General features: G+C 39.5%; 1 protein-coding gene across 2 annotated transcripts; it reads right to left on the reverse strand.

Annotated features, from left to right (window-relative positions):
- Positions 1–313: 313 nt before the first annotated feature.
- On the reverse strand, positions 314–11,648 carry RBM43 (RNA binding motif protein 43). Of its 2 annotated transcripts, none has more exons than XM_042948755.1 (4): positions 11,585–11,648; positions 5,256–5,472; positions 2,262–2,350; positions 314–1,479 (listed from the first exon to the last, which is right to left on the reverse strand). In XM_042948755.1, exons 1-4 carry the CDS (start codon positions 11,585–11,587, stop codon positions 727–729), a joined length of 1,062 nt encoding a protein of 353 aa, XP_042804689.1. In that variant the 5' UTR covers positions 11,588–11,648; the 3' UTR covers positions 314–726. The 2 variants fall into 2 exon arrangements, with proteins under 2 accessions (XP_042804689.1, XP_042804690.1); XM_042948756.1 differs by lacking the exon at positions 11,585–11,648 and adding an exon at positions 7,957–8,275.
- Positions 11,649–16,359: the final 4,711 nt, after the last annotated feature.

Raw genomic sequence — 16,359 nt, forward strand, 5'->3', positions numbered from 1 at the left:
TTAAATTTAAAGACATCTTATTGGGCACTTGATGTAAAGAGCAATTTCTCATTGACAAAAACAACAAGGAAATATTGTATCTTAAAATATGGAAATACAGGGTGCCTGGGTGGTTCAGTCAGTTAAGCCTCCGACTCTTGATTTCATCTCAGGTCATGATCTCAAGGTTTATAAGTTTGAGTCCCACACTGGGTCCCAAGCAGGCTCTGACAGTGTAGAATCAAAATAAATAAACTTAAAAATGATTTTTTAAATAAAAGATGGAAATACTTGGGATTTAGATGGCTAAGAAAAATGAAAACATAGAAAGAGATTTGTCTTGTGCTTTTCTTTTGATCTAAACAGTTCACATCATCACAATCACATTTGTTTACTTTGAGATGAGCAACATACATTCTAAGAATTTGGGGTTTCAGGGAAAGTGAGATTTCTTCAAAGTTTAATGAGATTTTTTTTTCAAAGTTTTAAGACTTAGATATTATCTTTGTAGTCAGATAGGCCAAGTTTAACCCCATTCTTTGCCTGCTCGATAACTCCGGACAAATGTTCTAACTTCTCCAAATCCTAGGTTCTTCCCCTAGAACATGAGGATAGCAATGCCTACAATGAAGGATGGTTGTAAGGATTAAATGACTAATGTGTGTAAAGCTAGCATCATACACAGCATTGCCTCTGCTCAGTGAGGGAGAGTGACTGCCACTACCACTATTGCTGAGATTTTATTACCTAACTTTTTAGCCTTATTAATTTCATGATCTCTTTTTTAAACAAGTGTGTGTCAGAAGAAGATCCTATAATATCAATGTGCGTCTCGTAAAAATTAATCAGAACCTTAGGGTACCTCAAACTTACTTGTTCACAGGCCGACTTAATCCTTCTTTTATCTCTATTCTCCTTTCCTTTCAAAAGAAGTGTCTCTTTTTTAAGCTCAAAGTGAAGAGCAAGTGAATATTCCTCAATAAGTGCTTTCACAAGCTTTGCATTGTTTGGGTGAGAACATTGTTGAGCATTTCTTATACAGATTGTGGTGATTTCACCATCCACTCTCTCCTGACAGAAAACATGACATTTTTTCAATGTGCTTTCATAAAATCTGCTCTTTTTCAGATAAAGGAATACATCTGTATCGAGAACAAGTGTTTCTCCGCTCCTAGTGGTCTCAGGTACTGAGGACCCGGGTGACTCTGAGGAGTTACTGCCTCTCTGGAGATCCCTTTTGGGGCCCTGGCTGTTGTTCCACTTTTCCTCACTGATAAAATTCCTATTTTTTTCTAAAAGAGAACTTGCTTTTAATAGCAAAGTTTCTTTAAGCCTCAGGATATCCAGAAATGACCCTTGCACAGAGACTCTTCCATTGGGTTCCAGAGGACTGAAGGATAAAGTTGGGATTTTCCTTGTCAGGTCCGTTACCAGGCTTTCTAGAATGACTTGACTCCGAAAAACAGAAAGATCGAGGATAGCTTTTACAGAGCTGAAGACCTAAAATTAAACAGAGAGAAATGAAAACAGCACTGTCTAGGGGAGTGGACAACATAAACACATTTTTTCCTGCCACTTTCTCCATCTCTACAGCAGTTGCCCTAAACCAAACCCCGCCTGCCTAGCACAGACTAGTTTCTGACGCCACAGCGGGGATCTCACAACCCCATCAAGGCCATAATGCTCAATTTGGGATTCACGGTCCCTCAGTGCATTTCCCAAAAAGAGCTAGTCAAATATGTTTTAGAGGCAGAATGTTATTTGAACCAAAGTCTTAAGCAAAATCCATACACTGTTATGAGGTACAGATACACAATGTTCTGGTTCTTCTCTATGGACAGGAGTTCCCCTGGAGAGTCCTCCAACTTAAGTTCATCAGATGACGGCCCAGAACCCTGCGTTTCTCAGTGAATAGTTTCAGACCAGTGAATTTTAACTTTTTCCTCTTAATTCTACCTTTCCTGCCTCTTTGAAGCTCCTTTTTAATGTTCATCCTACTTTTTTTTCTTCCTGAAAATAAGTCTTTAGGTATCTACCTGACATCCTCCATATAAGCATAAAAACTCTGTGTCACTTTGAAAGCATCAAAAGGCACACATAGGAACATGAAACAGATGAGGCAATAAGCCAAAAATTTCAAGACACAGGCTTGGCGTTTAGCACTCAGGTTAGCAAGTTGGCATTTCCTTTTGTAGGAGTCGTGAGATGAGAGTGCTCTGTGTCTCCTGTGTAGGGAACACACAGAAGAAACAGGATCCAGGACTGTAGGCATCACACCTTACCTTTTCACCAAAATGAGAGACTGTGAATTGAGCAGGTCCAACCTTTTCTGCCTGACAGTGTTTCTGTTTTCTGCTGACATTCTTTGCACCTAAGTGGAAACACTGCCATCAGAAGTGTTTGCAGCCTGACACACTAATAATTAATTATTAATAATAGAAATGTTCAACTCTATTATTCAACATGCCTAAGATTTTTTTTCATTTTCCTCTAAGTTCAACACTTAAATAGTTTTCCCTTCTACTTTAACAGATTAAAGTTGATTTCATGTGTACATTTGATCCTAATCATATTTTTAAAACCACACAAGTGTGTGTGTATATATATATGTATGTATATATATGAATGTATATATGAATAGAAAACAAAAACCTAAAAGTAAATCCTCCCTCTATTAATTATAGCCGTAAGGAGACTTCACCTTCTTAAATTCAGAATACCACACTGTCTTTGTTCTCCTCTAATTCACGGTCTCCTTTGCTAATTCTCCTTCTCTTCTCATTCTCTAGATGTTACCATGCCCCAGGCCTCAGGACTTATACCTCTTTGCAAACATACACCCAACCCCAGACTTATCTCAACAATCCCACCACTTTAGATACTATCACTAAATGCATCATTTCTGGGGCACCTGGGTAGCTCAGCTGGTTGAGCACCTGACTTCGGCTCAGGTCATGATCTCACGGTTTGTGAGTTCAAGCCCCCCGTCAGGCTCTGTGCTGACAGCTCAGAGTCGGGATCCTGCTTCAGATTGCGTGTCTCCCTCTCTCTCTGCCCCTCCCCCACTCATGTTTTTTCTCTCTCTCTCTCTCTCTCTCTCTGTCTCAAAAAAAAATAAACATTTAAAAAAGATTTTTTTAATGCATCATTTCCAAATTCTCTTTGGCCTCCACTTTCATCTGCCAGTGGAAATCTCTACTTTATTATCCTAATAAACATCTCAATGACCAAATTTCAAATCTTGATAACTATTCCCCTTCCAAAAGTACTCTTCCTCCAGTGTTCCACATCTCAGAAAATGACACCTAATCCATCAGCAAATCCTGAATGGCCACCAGTTCCCAGTCAACAGCCTTGTTACCACCCTAGTCAAAACCAGAGATGACCAGGAACTTGTGCTCTCCACGTGGCTGCCAGAGCGACCACCGAAGAAAGGGCAGTCACATTCCATCAGTCATCCGCTCAAAACCCACCGATGGTTTTCCATCTCACCCAGAATAAAATCCAGATATCTTGCCTTGACCTATAGGCTGTTTAACATAATCTGGTGCCCAGCTACCCATCTAACCACATCTCCTTTTACTCTCTCCCTTGCTCACCCCGCTCCAGCCACTCAGGCTGCCTTGCTGTCTTTAAAATGCCTAGCATGTTGGGGCGCCTGGGTGGCTCAGTCGGTTAAACGGCCGACTTCTGCTCAGGTCACGATCTCGCGGTCGGTGAGTTCGAGCCCCGCGTCGGGCTCTGGGCTGATGGCTCAGAGCCTGGAGCCTGCTTCCGATTCTGTGTCTCCCTCTCTCTCTGCCCCTCCCCCGTTCATGCTCTGTCTCTCTCTGTCTCAAAAATAAATAAAACGTTAAAAAATAAAAATATAAAAAAAAAAATAAAATGCTCAGCATGCTACCCTCTCAGAAAATGTTTCCTAGTCCTTCCCTTAGCCTAGAATGTTCTTCCCCCTTATCTGCATGAGTCATTCCATTATTTCATTCAGGTCTCTGCTCAAATGTCACCTGAAGAGTACTTCCCCACCCACTCTATCTAATAAAGCAGTACTCTCCATCACATTATATCCCTTTATTCTGTTTTATATTTTTTCATAGCACTCATTACATGTTAATATACACAAATAAATGTATAAACATAAAGATAAATATATAATGTATAAATATATAAATTAATCAAGCACCCAACATATAATATATATTCATTTATTTGCTAGTTTATTATCTGTCCACCTGCACGGATGTAGGTTTCATGAAAGAAAACATTTTGCCTGCTTCACTCATTGCTGTATCTTGAAGGCCTAGAATGGTGCCAGGTAAATAATAAGCAGTCAAAAATATTTGTGAACAAATGAATGAATGAGCCTTCCCTTTCTCTCTTTGGTTCAATGGTACCAGTTGAACATTTAAAATATTAACTTCCAAAAACACAACAATCCCCTGAGAGAAATAATAAGGAGCCCCTCACATGCTCCCTACCATAACATCCCCATTGAGAAGGAATGGCTTAACTATGGTGACAGGTAAAGGTGCTATAATCTATAGTCTTAGGTTTCTCTCTAGAACCTATCTTCCCTCAGGAAAAGCAAGTTCTCTTCTGCTTCTAACCCCATATAGTATTTTACCTCCAAGACGCTGGCATGGAGCCTCATCTTTCTTTGGCAATATATTTTGCCAGTTACTAAGCTGTAAAGAAGGCTGCCCCTCTCCATGAGGCTGGAGGGATGAATATCCCCTGCAGATCCAACCTCCTCACCTATGTCAGGGATGGGATAGGAACAGAATGGTTCAATCTGATCTCAGATCCAAGCTATTCATCCAATCCAACTTTACCGGTGATAAAGGTGATGTTATATTAGAATATCTTTTTGTAGGTTTGAACAAAGAGAAGCTAATGGTATGATTATATTGCTGAAGCCACTTGAAAATTCAGAGTTATCATATTTGTGAGATTATAGATTCTTGGGGGCTTCATTTTTTTTCTGTATTTTACAAGTTTTCTACAATAAAATGTATCGCTTTCATCCCAAGATCCAGACAGATTCTAAATATAGAAAGAAGTCTTCAAGAATTTGGCAGTTGCTAACAACTTTATCATGAGCCATTTTCACATACATTCTTGTTAATACAATATTGTACCAATATATTCAGAATAGAATAATATTTTCAAAATGCTACTTTAAACTCTACCAATCCCATGAATCATTTTAATGAAATTCAATTCTTGATTTCATTACAGAAGTATTTCTAAAATTACAAAATTTGATTTGGAAATACCTTTTTTCTCTTTGAATGTCACATTTGCAACTCCCCTGCCCCTGGTTCTTGTTGGATATATCACATGTTCAACAACTCTGCCTTTATTCTTAATATCTTGAAAGTGAGTCTTCACTACTGTGGTCAGTAATTGATCATTAAAAAGGCAAACCGGATGACCAGCAACTTCAACCATTCTTTCAGAAGCTTTGGAGTCCTTGCCTTTCAAAACTGATGCCTGTAAGAACAATAGTAGGATACTCTTTAAATACAAAAATAAGATTCTCCTTAATATAGCCATCATCACACACCAGTGGAAGAGAGTATATTTTATTCAATAAAGGTGCTAGTATAGCTGATCAGACACTTAAAAAAAAAAAAAAGGACAGATCCTTGCCTCACGTCATATACCAACATAAACCCCACATGAATTTGAGGGGTACAATGTAAAAAGTGAACTCAATTTTTTTTTATAAATGGAAAACATTAGTTAATATTTGCCTGATTTTAGAAAGGCCTAAAAGTAATAGCAATCACAAAGGAAGAGATCAAGAAATACACATGGTAAAAATTTAAGTTTGAAAACAAGTCAAGCCAACCACAAAATATGGTAGTTTGGAGATGGCTAGATGTTTTCTTTATATATATAATGTATATATATTATATATATTTATGTTTATATTATATATATTTTTATATTTATAAATTTATAAATAAATTTATATTTATATTATATATATTTATATATTATTATATTTATATTATATGTTTATTATATATAATTTATATGTGTGTAGTATTTATATATTATATATTTATATATATATATATATATATATATACAATATATATATTATTTATTGCCACATTGGTTTCCATACAATACTCAGCGCTCATCCCAACAGGTGCCCTCCTCAATGCCCATCACCCACTTCCCCCCCCCCACCCCCCATCAACCCTCAGTTTATTCTCAGTTTTTAAGAGTTTCTTATGGTTTGCCTCCTTCCCTCTCTGTAACTTTTTTTTCCCCTTCCTCTCCCCCATGGTCTTCTGTCAAGTTTCTCAGGATCCACATATGAGTGAAAGCATATGGTAGCTGTCTTTCTCTGCCTGACTTATTTCACTTAACATAATACTCTCCAGTTCCATCCACGTTGCTACAAATGGCCAGATTTCATTCTCTCTCATTGCCAAGTAGTATTCCATTGTATATATAAACCACATCTTCTTTATCTATTCATCAGTTGATGGACATTTAGGCTCTTTCCATAATTTGGCTACTGTTGAAAGTGCTGCTATAATCATTGGGATACAAATGCCTCTGAGCGTCAGCACTCCTGTATCCCTTGGGTAAATTCCTAACAATGCTATTGCTGGGTCATAAGGTAGATCTATTTTTAATTTTGTGAGGAACTTCCACACTGTTTTCCAGAGCGGCTGCACCAGTTTGCATTCCCACCAACAGTGCAAGAGGGTTCCCGTTTCTCCACATCCTCTCCAGCATCTATAGTCTCCTGATTTGTTCATTTTAGCCACTCTGACTGGTGTGAGGTGATATTTCAGTGTGGTTTTGATTTGTATTTCCCTGATGAGGAGGGACGTTGAGCATCTTTTCATGTGCCTGTTGGCCATCTGGATGTCTTCTTTAGAAAAGTGTCTATTTGTGTCTGGCTAGATGTTTTCTCAATTGTACAGTCCAAAGCACATAACCCACTATGAAACACATCCCCTACTTTTTTGGGTCAGAATTAGAAAAAAAAGGGCCCCATAAAAAAAAAAAACAAAAAACAAAAAACAAAAAAAAAAAAAACAACCCTGGCCATAACGGTGGGGCTGCAGTGAAGTAAATCCTGCCTTCAGGCACATACATGAGATAGAATTCAACAACTAAGAGCATATGCTATTGAAGACCCCGCCACTATGCTGAGCACAGAGCACCAACTGCAAGTAGACCCTTCCCTGAGCTCACTCTCTTCGAACTTCTTACATTATTCAGGTAAAGGGCTTTGGTTTCAATGTTTTGATTTGTTCCCCAGCCCATTTAGGGAAGTGGACCTATCAGCTGTTCTCAGTGCTTACATAGGTAGTCCAGCCTGATTATAACACAGTTCAGACTTAATCTATCCTAAATTACCTCCAGGGAAGACAGGATATCTCATAAGGCTAACAGATCACAAAGATGTGTCAGGCTGTCAGTTCAGAGGACTCTGTACTCAGAATAGGATTTCGCTGGGTGTAAGCTAGCTATTTCTGACCTCTGGTCAAGAAGACAGTCTAAGTACACAGCATCCTGTCCATCCCAACAGCAAGTAAAACAATAAAAGTAAAGAATAAGAATAAAAAGGAGAATAAGCCCAGTTGACACATTTCTGGAAGACTGAAAATATATAGAAGTATGAGAAGGATAAGAGAGAGAAAAGGATCTAACCCTGAACAAGGAAAGGGGGTTTCACGGGAAAGGTGACAACAGAAATGAAAAAAGGGACCAAAACCAGAAAGATCAGTTGAAAAACTAGTGGCAAAACAACTTCTCCAGTTGTCTCTCCACATTCCTTACCCTCCCTGCATACACACACACACACACACACACACACACACACACACACACGAGGATAGTGAAGGCAGCTGGGTGACAACCTGCGGCTGGGGGGCCGGGGCAGATGACTTAAAGATTATTGTACCTTAAAAAAAAAACTGAATGAACACTTAGGGAGAATCTGACCTGCTAGTATGGGTGCTGGCACCTATAGCAAGTCTCCACTGCTTTCTGGCATTTGAAGGGACTCCAACCTAAAGATCATAAGCAAACTGAAGTGTGGCACGATTTGAATTAATTTATGCAGTACCAAAAATTGCCAGTCCAATTGACACTGCTGCTGGGAACATTTGCCTGTCAAGTGGAAAAGGAAAAATACACATGACATTGGACTAAAAGGAGAAAAAGTAATCACAGCACAGTACTAGGCGTGGCTATAAACAGTATTTACTATTTGCATAATAATGTAAACACTCCTATTGGTTGTTTTTTTTTTTTAATTTTTTTTAACGTTTATTTATTTTTGAGACAGAGAGAGACAGAGCACGAACGGGGGAGGGTCAGAGAGAGAGGGAATCTGAAACAGGCTCCAGGCTCTGAGCAGTCAGCACAGAGCCCGACGCGGGGCTCAAACTCACATACCGCGAGATCGTGACCTGAGCCTAAGTCGGACGCTTAACCGACTGAGCCACGCAGGCGCCCCTCCTATTGGTTTTTAAACCAACTTTAGACTAATTTTGTTAAGTCTCTGAAATGCTAAGATTTAAGTATGACTACAGAATAAAATGGAAACATTCAACCCTGCCAATTTAAGAATAAAGGCTGAACTAACAGAAGTTGAGAACAAAATAATCTCCTCTTACACTACTGAAAAGCATGTCATTCCATCAAAATTTTAAGAATACTATGGAAGCTATAAAAATATGCCATAGGAAATTTTTAAATAATATTAAAACTTTCAAACTTGGAAGATAGGAAAAGGCAGATATTACTTAAGTGAAATCCTCATTTATCATAGTAGGAATTCAACAGAAAATGATGAAAATCAATGATGCCTGCCCCCAGGATATATACTCTCTCAGCATCTCTTTGGTATTTCAGCTAGTAGTTGTCAAAATCAGGTGGCAAGGGGCGCCTGGGTGGTTCAGTCAGTTAAGAGTCCAACTTCAGCTCAGGTCATGATCTCATGGCTTGTGAGTTAGAGCCCCACATCCGGCTCTGTGCTGACAGCTCAGAGCCTGGAGCCTGCTTTGGATTCTAGGTCTCTCTCTCTCTCTGCCCCTCCCCCACTCATGCTCTGCCTCTCTCTTCTCTCTCTCTCTCTCAAAAATAAATAATAAACATTTTTTTTAAAAGTGTTGAGTAGTATGTTGCAAGGTACTTAAAAATCATCTGTGTGCTCTAGTAATTCTTTCGTTAGGTGTTGATTCTTTCACTTGGTGATATTTGCACTTCATTTTATGGCATTTACATTTTCTCAAAAAATTGGTGGATTTCGGTTGTAAATAATTAATTAATCAAAAAACTAAAAATAAAAAAAAGTGTTAAAATCAGGTGGCAAAAATGCACCTGATGAAAAAGTGTTTTTAAGTTCACAGTGTACACTGAATTTCTTAGACTATATAGTGTCTTGTCAATTAACAAATACAGTAATACAACTACAGTTAATATAATACAGTAGTACAAAATACAGTTAATCAGTTAACAAATACAGTAATAACTAAGCATGTGTTCTATGTCTGGCAATATAATGGGTACCATAGATGACACATACAAAGAAATAAAACATACCCCGTGCCCTAAAATTTGGTTCCCCCATAAAAATTTACTGAGCTTTATTATGTGGGGATAGCCTTGGATAGGCCTTAGGATTACCAATATTTAAAATAAAGGCCTCTATGGATGAGAGAGGGATGAGAGAGAAAGGCAGACACATAAATACATCATTTCAACAGAGCTTGGTACGCACACAAAAGGAGACATATTTCTCTACACAGGAAAACAGACGATTTGAGAAGGATACAAGACCGTCCAAAATAAAATGCTAAAATATACAATAGATACCATCCAGGATTAGGAAGCAAGATTAACTCTAGCTAAAGCAGTCAAAGAAAGCTTCATGAAAGAAAAGCCTTGAAGGCTGAGGTCAAATTTTAATTAATGGTCAAATTTAATTTAAAAATGCAAAAGAAGAGTTCACAACAATAGCAAAGGGACAGAGGAATAGGAGACGAAAATGGCTCATGTTGAGACATATAAAACAAAGTGAGTGTCTCCTAAAAATGAAACTCATAATAATCTATCAAGTATTTGTTACAAAAGATACTTTCAATGGAGGAAAACATAGTTTCTTCAAATATTCACAACTAGATTGCATAGGAAATAGTAAAAATATATGTGTTCCTCCATCCTAGTCCCAACTGGTATGACATAATTATCCCAAAATAGTTCTTCCTAACAGAGGAAAAGAAATGACAAGAGATTTTTCAGGAATTCTACTTCACAGGAGATTTGTCTGGATACAACATCTGGCTCTAATAGTCCACACCAACCTCAATGGTTAAATGGCTAATAAATTAGCTTCCTTTTTGCTTTTCATCAACGTCAAAGAAAAACTTTCAATAAATTTAAATTCAGGAAATCTTACTCCACCTGTGCCCTCATCAATACTAACACCATTATTTCTTTATTCAAGTGTCTGCATTTAATTTATCCTTGAAATTAAAGGAACTTCTCCCTGACAGCTATTAACCTCTTCTATCCAGCAATAAGAAAAAGAGATGTCTTGAAAATAGCTCTTGCAACAGTCACCACAGAGATACAGGATTTTGAAGCAAGACAAGCATTTTGGACAAGAGGTATTAAGGTGATGACATTTTCCAGTATCAATGATATATTTTAATACACTTCCGACCATAGTGTCAGAAAGCCAGAAGATATAAAGAAAAACTGTTAGTTTTGTTTTTGTAAGTAAGGCACTAGACAGAAATAATTAGATGCATTCCTTGCATCCATGTATATTTCTTTTTTTAAAAAATCAGTTATTTTCATTGACGTTGCCTTTACTGCTACCAATAAACAAAATCATACTGGAATCTAACAACTGCTTTGGCATTTCCGGGACCCTAATAACTAAAGGCCCTGCCACTGCCTTCAAGCGCCTGATGGAAAGAACACAGAAGGCTCAATCTTGAACTTGCTAACTGTTCTTGCTAGCCAGCACAGATGGCGAAAACACAGAGCCCTTTGTGCCTGGAAAAAGAACTAAGGCCACCAGAGAGAATTCCCACTAATGCAGACAAGACATCAGGATGCCTTCCCAACTTGAGTCCTTGGCTCGAATCCTTCTTGCTGGCCCTTTTCAAAAGGAAACAGCGGCCTCTATTTCTGGGTAATTTTCTCCGCTGTTGTTCCCCAAGGAGTGGGAGGAGTGGGAGGCAACAGTTAAGCCCAAACACAGCCTGCGAAACTACTCCTCGACGAGACAGCTGTGTCCCTGACCACGAGACACTGGGTGAGGGAGGCGGCCGTGGCGTTCTGTCCCTTTGGAGTTGTGCCTGTCTCGCACAGCCTGCTATGAATTTCAAGCGCGCGCGCGACACTGCCACAGGAGCAGGTGCAGAAAAGTCAGGGCAAGGTTTGCCGGAGGGTTGGCCTCCGCGGCAGGTGGCTCTCCGCCAGCACCGGGCCTCCCCGCGCGCCGCGGGCGACAGCCTCTCACCCCCGCCCGGCCGGCTCCGCGAGCTCCTGTGGGACCGTGATAACGGGATGGGAAAGACCCTGACTGGTAAAAGCCAGAACAAAAGTAACTTGCCATGGCGGAGAAGAGACGCGCCTTCCGCTGCCTGCAGGGCCCAAATCTAGCAGAGCACAGGCCACAAGGCTGGCCGGAAGAAGGTTTTGCTTTCAGTTCTTTGTTGACGCTAGCCTGGAGATGATGTGAAAAAAAAAAACAAAACAAAAAAACTGCCCCTCCACCGCATCCCGCTGCTCTGCGCCTCTTGGCCTCCGGGTGAAGCTCAGACCTGGAATGGCTGCTGCCTCTGTAGTCCCATAACTTTTGAAACCACGCTGGAGAGGGGCCAGAAGGAATCCCCGGCAGTACTCCGGGGCTTCTCCCGCTGCTGTGTCTGTCCCGCGCTCAGTGGAATCTGGACCGTCCTTTCTGCGCCCCCACTCGTGGGACTCTTCACCACGCCACACCTGTTCCCCCCACCAGCCCAGGGCCAGTCGCGCGGCGGCCAGGTGCACAGGGCACGGGTTGAAAAGCGCTCGGTCCCTGTCAACCTAGCTGACCTTGCACAAGCCATTCGGACTTGTCTGGCACCTAGGGGGACACGAGTAATCTACATACATGGCTTCAAAGTCAAAGACAGCAGGAAGAAGAAAGGCAAATGGCTGGCAAATACAAAGAAGCTCGGTTCCACTACTAAGTAAAGAAATACAAATTGAAATTATAATGAGATCCCTTGTTTCCACCATGAGGTTGGTAACAATTAAAAAGTGCAGTAATACCCAGTGTTGGCCAGAGTGTGAGGAAGAATCCATACTAGTGCAAACATTGACAGGTACAAACATTTCTAAGGGTTTTGGCCCCTTTCAAAATGTAAAGTGAAAAGTGTGAAAATGCACATATCCTTACACTTAGCAGTTGCACTTTAAGAAATGAAGTTACAGTGCACAAGTGGAAGTCTTCATCTCCTTATGAAGGCTCCCACATCACATAAAATTTATATTAAATACATTTCTGTGCTTTTCTCCTGTTAATCTGGCTTTGTCAGTTTAATTTCCAGATCCAGCCAAGGACTCTAGGAGGGTTGTTCCCTCCCCTAAAGTGCCAAACAATCCTTGAGGAAGCCTGACTCCAAATGTGGCCAAAATAATTCTAGCAGCTTATTACTGAAACTGCATCCAAAAAAATATTTTAATCCTTTACAGCCCCAGTTATGGGGCCTCCCGTCTCCTGTACTTTTCTCTGAATCATAGCTTAAGTAAAATCAAATTAGTTGACACTCTCCTGGATATTTTTGTGATACCAAAAAACAAAAACAAAACCCATTATCGATAGTTCACTTCTATCTTGTTAATTATCTAATTTCAAAAGATGTAGCATACATTGTGAAGATTTCTAAAAATAGCATAAAAAGAAAGCCACTTTTAAAGGAGTAGTACTCTGGGGCGCCTGGGTGGCTCAGTCGGTTAAGCGTCCGACTTCGGCTCAGGTCATGATCTCGCGGTCTGTGAGTTCAAGCCCCGCGTGGGGCTCTGTGCTGACAGCTCAGAGCCTGGAGCCTGTTTCGGATTCTGTGTCTCCCTCTCTCTGACCCTCCCCTGTTCATGCTCTGTCTCTCTCTGTCTCAAAAATAAATAAACGTTAAAAAAAAAATTAAAAAAAATAAAATAAAATAAAGGAGTAGTACTCAATGCTGAAAGGGGAGCAACAAAATAGTCCTTATTACATTTTTAATAAAATATAGACCAATGCCTGCCTTTTTTGAAAGGCAGTGTGATTGTATGTGATTGTATCCATACACATCATGATCCTTAAAAGAATTTGTATCCTTCACCCTATGAACCTAGTAATTATCACCTTGAAATAGGATCAGAACTGCAGAAAAAGATTTATATTAAAAGATATAAAAGGATGTATACACATCATAGCACATATACATGTAAAAAACTAGAAGCAATCTTAATATCCTACAATAGGGAAATAGTAACCCTAGAAATAGGGTATCTTCACAAAATAAAATGTGATATATGGTTGGGAAAAAAAAATTGGAAAGGAGGACATAAAAATGTTACCATTATGTGGGTGTGAATTTTTGACAATTTTTATTATTTTCATTATACTTTGTGTATCTTTCAAGTATGAGCATCTTTTTTTTTTCAATACCAACCAGATATCATTAATGCCATTTTTGGCTTTCTGCCTTCCAAGCATATGATAGGATTGTACATCCAAGCTCCTTTACGGTTGGGTGGGGCCATATACCTAGTTCTGGTTGAGAATGAAAGGGTCATTCTGGACCAAGAATTTAATTACCACTTCAAGACCCTTCACAGCTCTTTTCCTCTGGCATGATATTCATCAATAAAGATGGTGGCTGCCATTAGCTTGGGTCCCTGAGTGTTTACGATGAGCATTCTTTTTGTTGACCCATCATGGACATGTAGCATAAGCAAGGAGTAAAATTTTGTGTTTTGGTCTCTGAAATTTAGAGATAACTTAGCACATGAGTATCATGTAATCTATCCTGATTGATACAGAATTGGTATTCTGAAGTGGAGTATTGCTTTAGCCAAAAGCAGGAGGGGGACTGGGGGTGGGGGGACACAATCCACAACACAATCTAAAATACATGGCTTTGGTTTAGGGACAATTGGCAAGTAATTAGAAAATAATTATCAGAGATTAGAAGGATGGCGATCCATACTATGTAGTGGAAAACATTTGGTAAAACTGTCACATGTGATAGCTTGGAAGGCAGATATGTACCTAATTAGCTTGTTTTTTTTGAAACAGGGTGTGAAAAACAAAATTAGTAGCATATGTCTGTTACTACTGAGTGCATTTGACAAAGGAATATAAAAAAGAAATGAGCTTAGAAAAGAATCAGCCAGTTTGAATGCCAGAATGAAAGTAAATAGAGAAAGTCCAGAAATATGGGAACTTGTAGGATTGGAAGGAAAAATACTGCTCATTTCCAAATGATAACACCTTTGAGTAACAAAGACTGATTATAACTCTGCTTTATTGGGAGGCTCAAATCAATGATCAAATCAAGCTTTGGAACTCTGAACAGATTAAGGTCCCTCAGAACAACAACAACAACAGCAACAAGAAACAATTAATGTTCTGAATTCAATAACCCTTTCAACTAGACAAACTAGCTAAGGGAAAAGAAACTAAAAGTGGCCTGATACCTACAATTAAGTAAAGATAGGGAGAGAAAAGAACAGGGAAGAAAGTGGAGAATTACAGCAACTGTAAGAAGTCTAGAAAAAGCTGCCAGTGTGGCTGTTAGCACAGGTAAGCTCACCCAAAAAGTAGATAAGAAGCCTACCAAGTTTTTGAACTGTACCAGCCAACTAGCCACCAGCCAGAGTAAAGAGACTATAATGGTTCAAAACTTTAAAAACGTTGGTCCCAAACATTGATCACATTGATCACAGTGTAAACAGTAAGCAAGCTTTTCAGCTTCCAAGAAGGATATATTCTATATATGGTAAAGGAGAATAATGGAAAAAGAAGAATGTCCAGCAACTATGAGGACAATGAGCAAGAGAAGAATTTCCAGAGTGGAATCATGGCCTAATCAAAATTCCACACCCAGGGTGTATGGAGTATATATCTACTCAGGGAGATGGCAGAATGGCTTTGGCCTAGAGGCCACTATACGTCTCCTATTGATCTCTTTCTCCAAATGAGAGAGTTTTTTGCAATTATCTTGTTCCAGTTCCACTACTGAATACTGGCGGGGGGGGGGGGGGGTCTCTGGATAAAGAGGAGTAACATTCAGACTTGTTATAAAAACTACCACACACCGCCTAGAGTTCATGCACTTTTGAGTTTGATCCTATGACTTAGGGCAACTTTTTGGTGTGAGTGCATTTTGTGTATGAAGAAGAGTGATCTAAATATTGATGATCAGGGGCGCCTGAGTGGCTCAGTTGGTTGGGCATCCTACTTCAGCTCGGGTCATGATCGTGCAGTTCGCAAGTTCGAGACCCGTGTTGGGCTCTGTGCTGACCGCTCAGAGCCTGAAGCCTACTTCGGATTCTGTGTCTCCCTATCTCTCAGCCCCTCCCCTGTTCATGCAATGTCTCTGTCTCTGTCTGTCTGTCTGTCTCTCTCGAAATAAACATTGAAAAAACTATAAGCAAACAAACAAAACAACAAATATTGATGATCACTAGGACAGGAAAAACTATATTCATTGATATTTTGGCTCAACTATATCTGGTTCTCCTCATTTTTACAAGATACAATTTTCTAGTTCTATTCTGTTTCAGTGAGGTCGTATGACTATTTCTGGCCAATGAGATGTGAGACAAAATGACATCAGCACTTCTAAATTACCGCATTTAATTGCTGGTGCAAGACTCTGCAGACTTCATTTTTCTCCACCTCCATGATTTGGGAAGCGTGTCTTGAGATGGGGCCTTAAGTGATTAGGACAAAAAGACTCCCCCTACCAACCTCTGTTGAACTTTCAACATGAATGAGAATTAAACTTTTGTTTCATTAGGCCTCAGAGATTTGGGAGGTTGTTAATACAACATAACCTAAGCTATCCTGACTGATAAATCTACAAAGGGCAAGAAGGATTCATGATTTCACATAATTATCTTTCCTGACTTATATGCTGATAGTGTCTTTTCATACATTAAGTAGAGCTGTCTCTTCCTAGACAATCTAAGGCTTCCTAACTTAATACACAAGAGTCGATATCTTTTGGCAAATTCTCAAAGGAAACTTTCTTCCTGTAAAATCTCTAAAACTCTAAAAATAGACAGGAGAGCCAATGGTTGATTTTTGAGATCTGGGCAGATTACACAAGGGTGGAACTGGTGAAAGGAGCCCAA

The sequence above is a fragment of the Panthera leo genome, chromosome C1 (genome assembly GCF_018350215.1).
Source record: "Panthera leo isolate Ple1 chromosome C1, P.leo_Ple1_pat1.1, whole genome shotgun sequence".
Lineage (NCBI taxonomy): Eukaryota > Metazoa > Chordata > Mammalia > Carnivora > Felidae > Panthera > Panthera leo.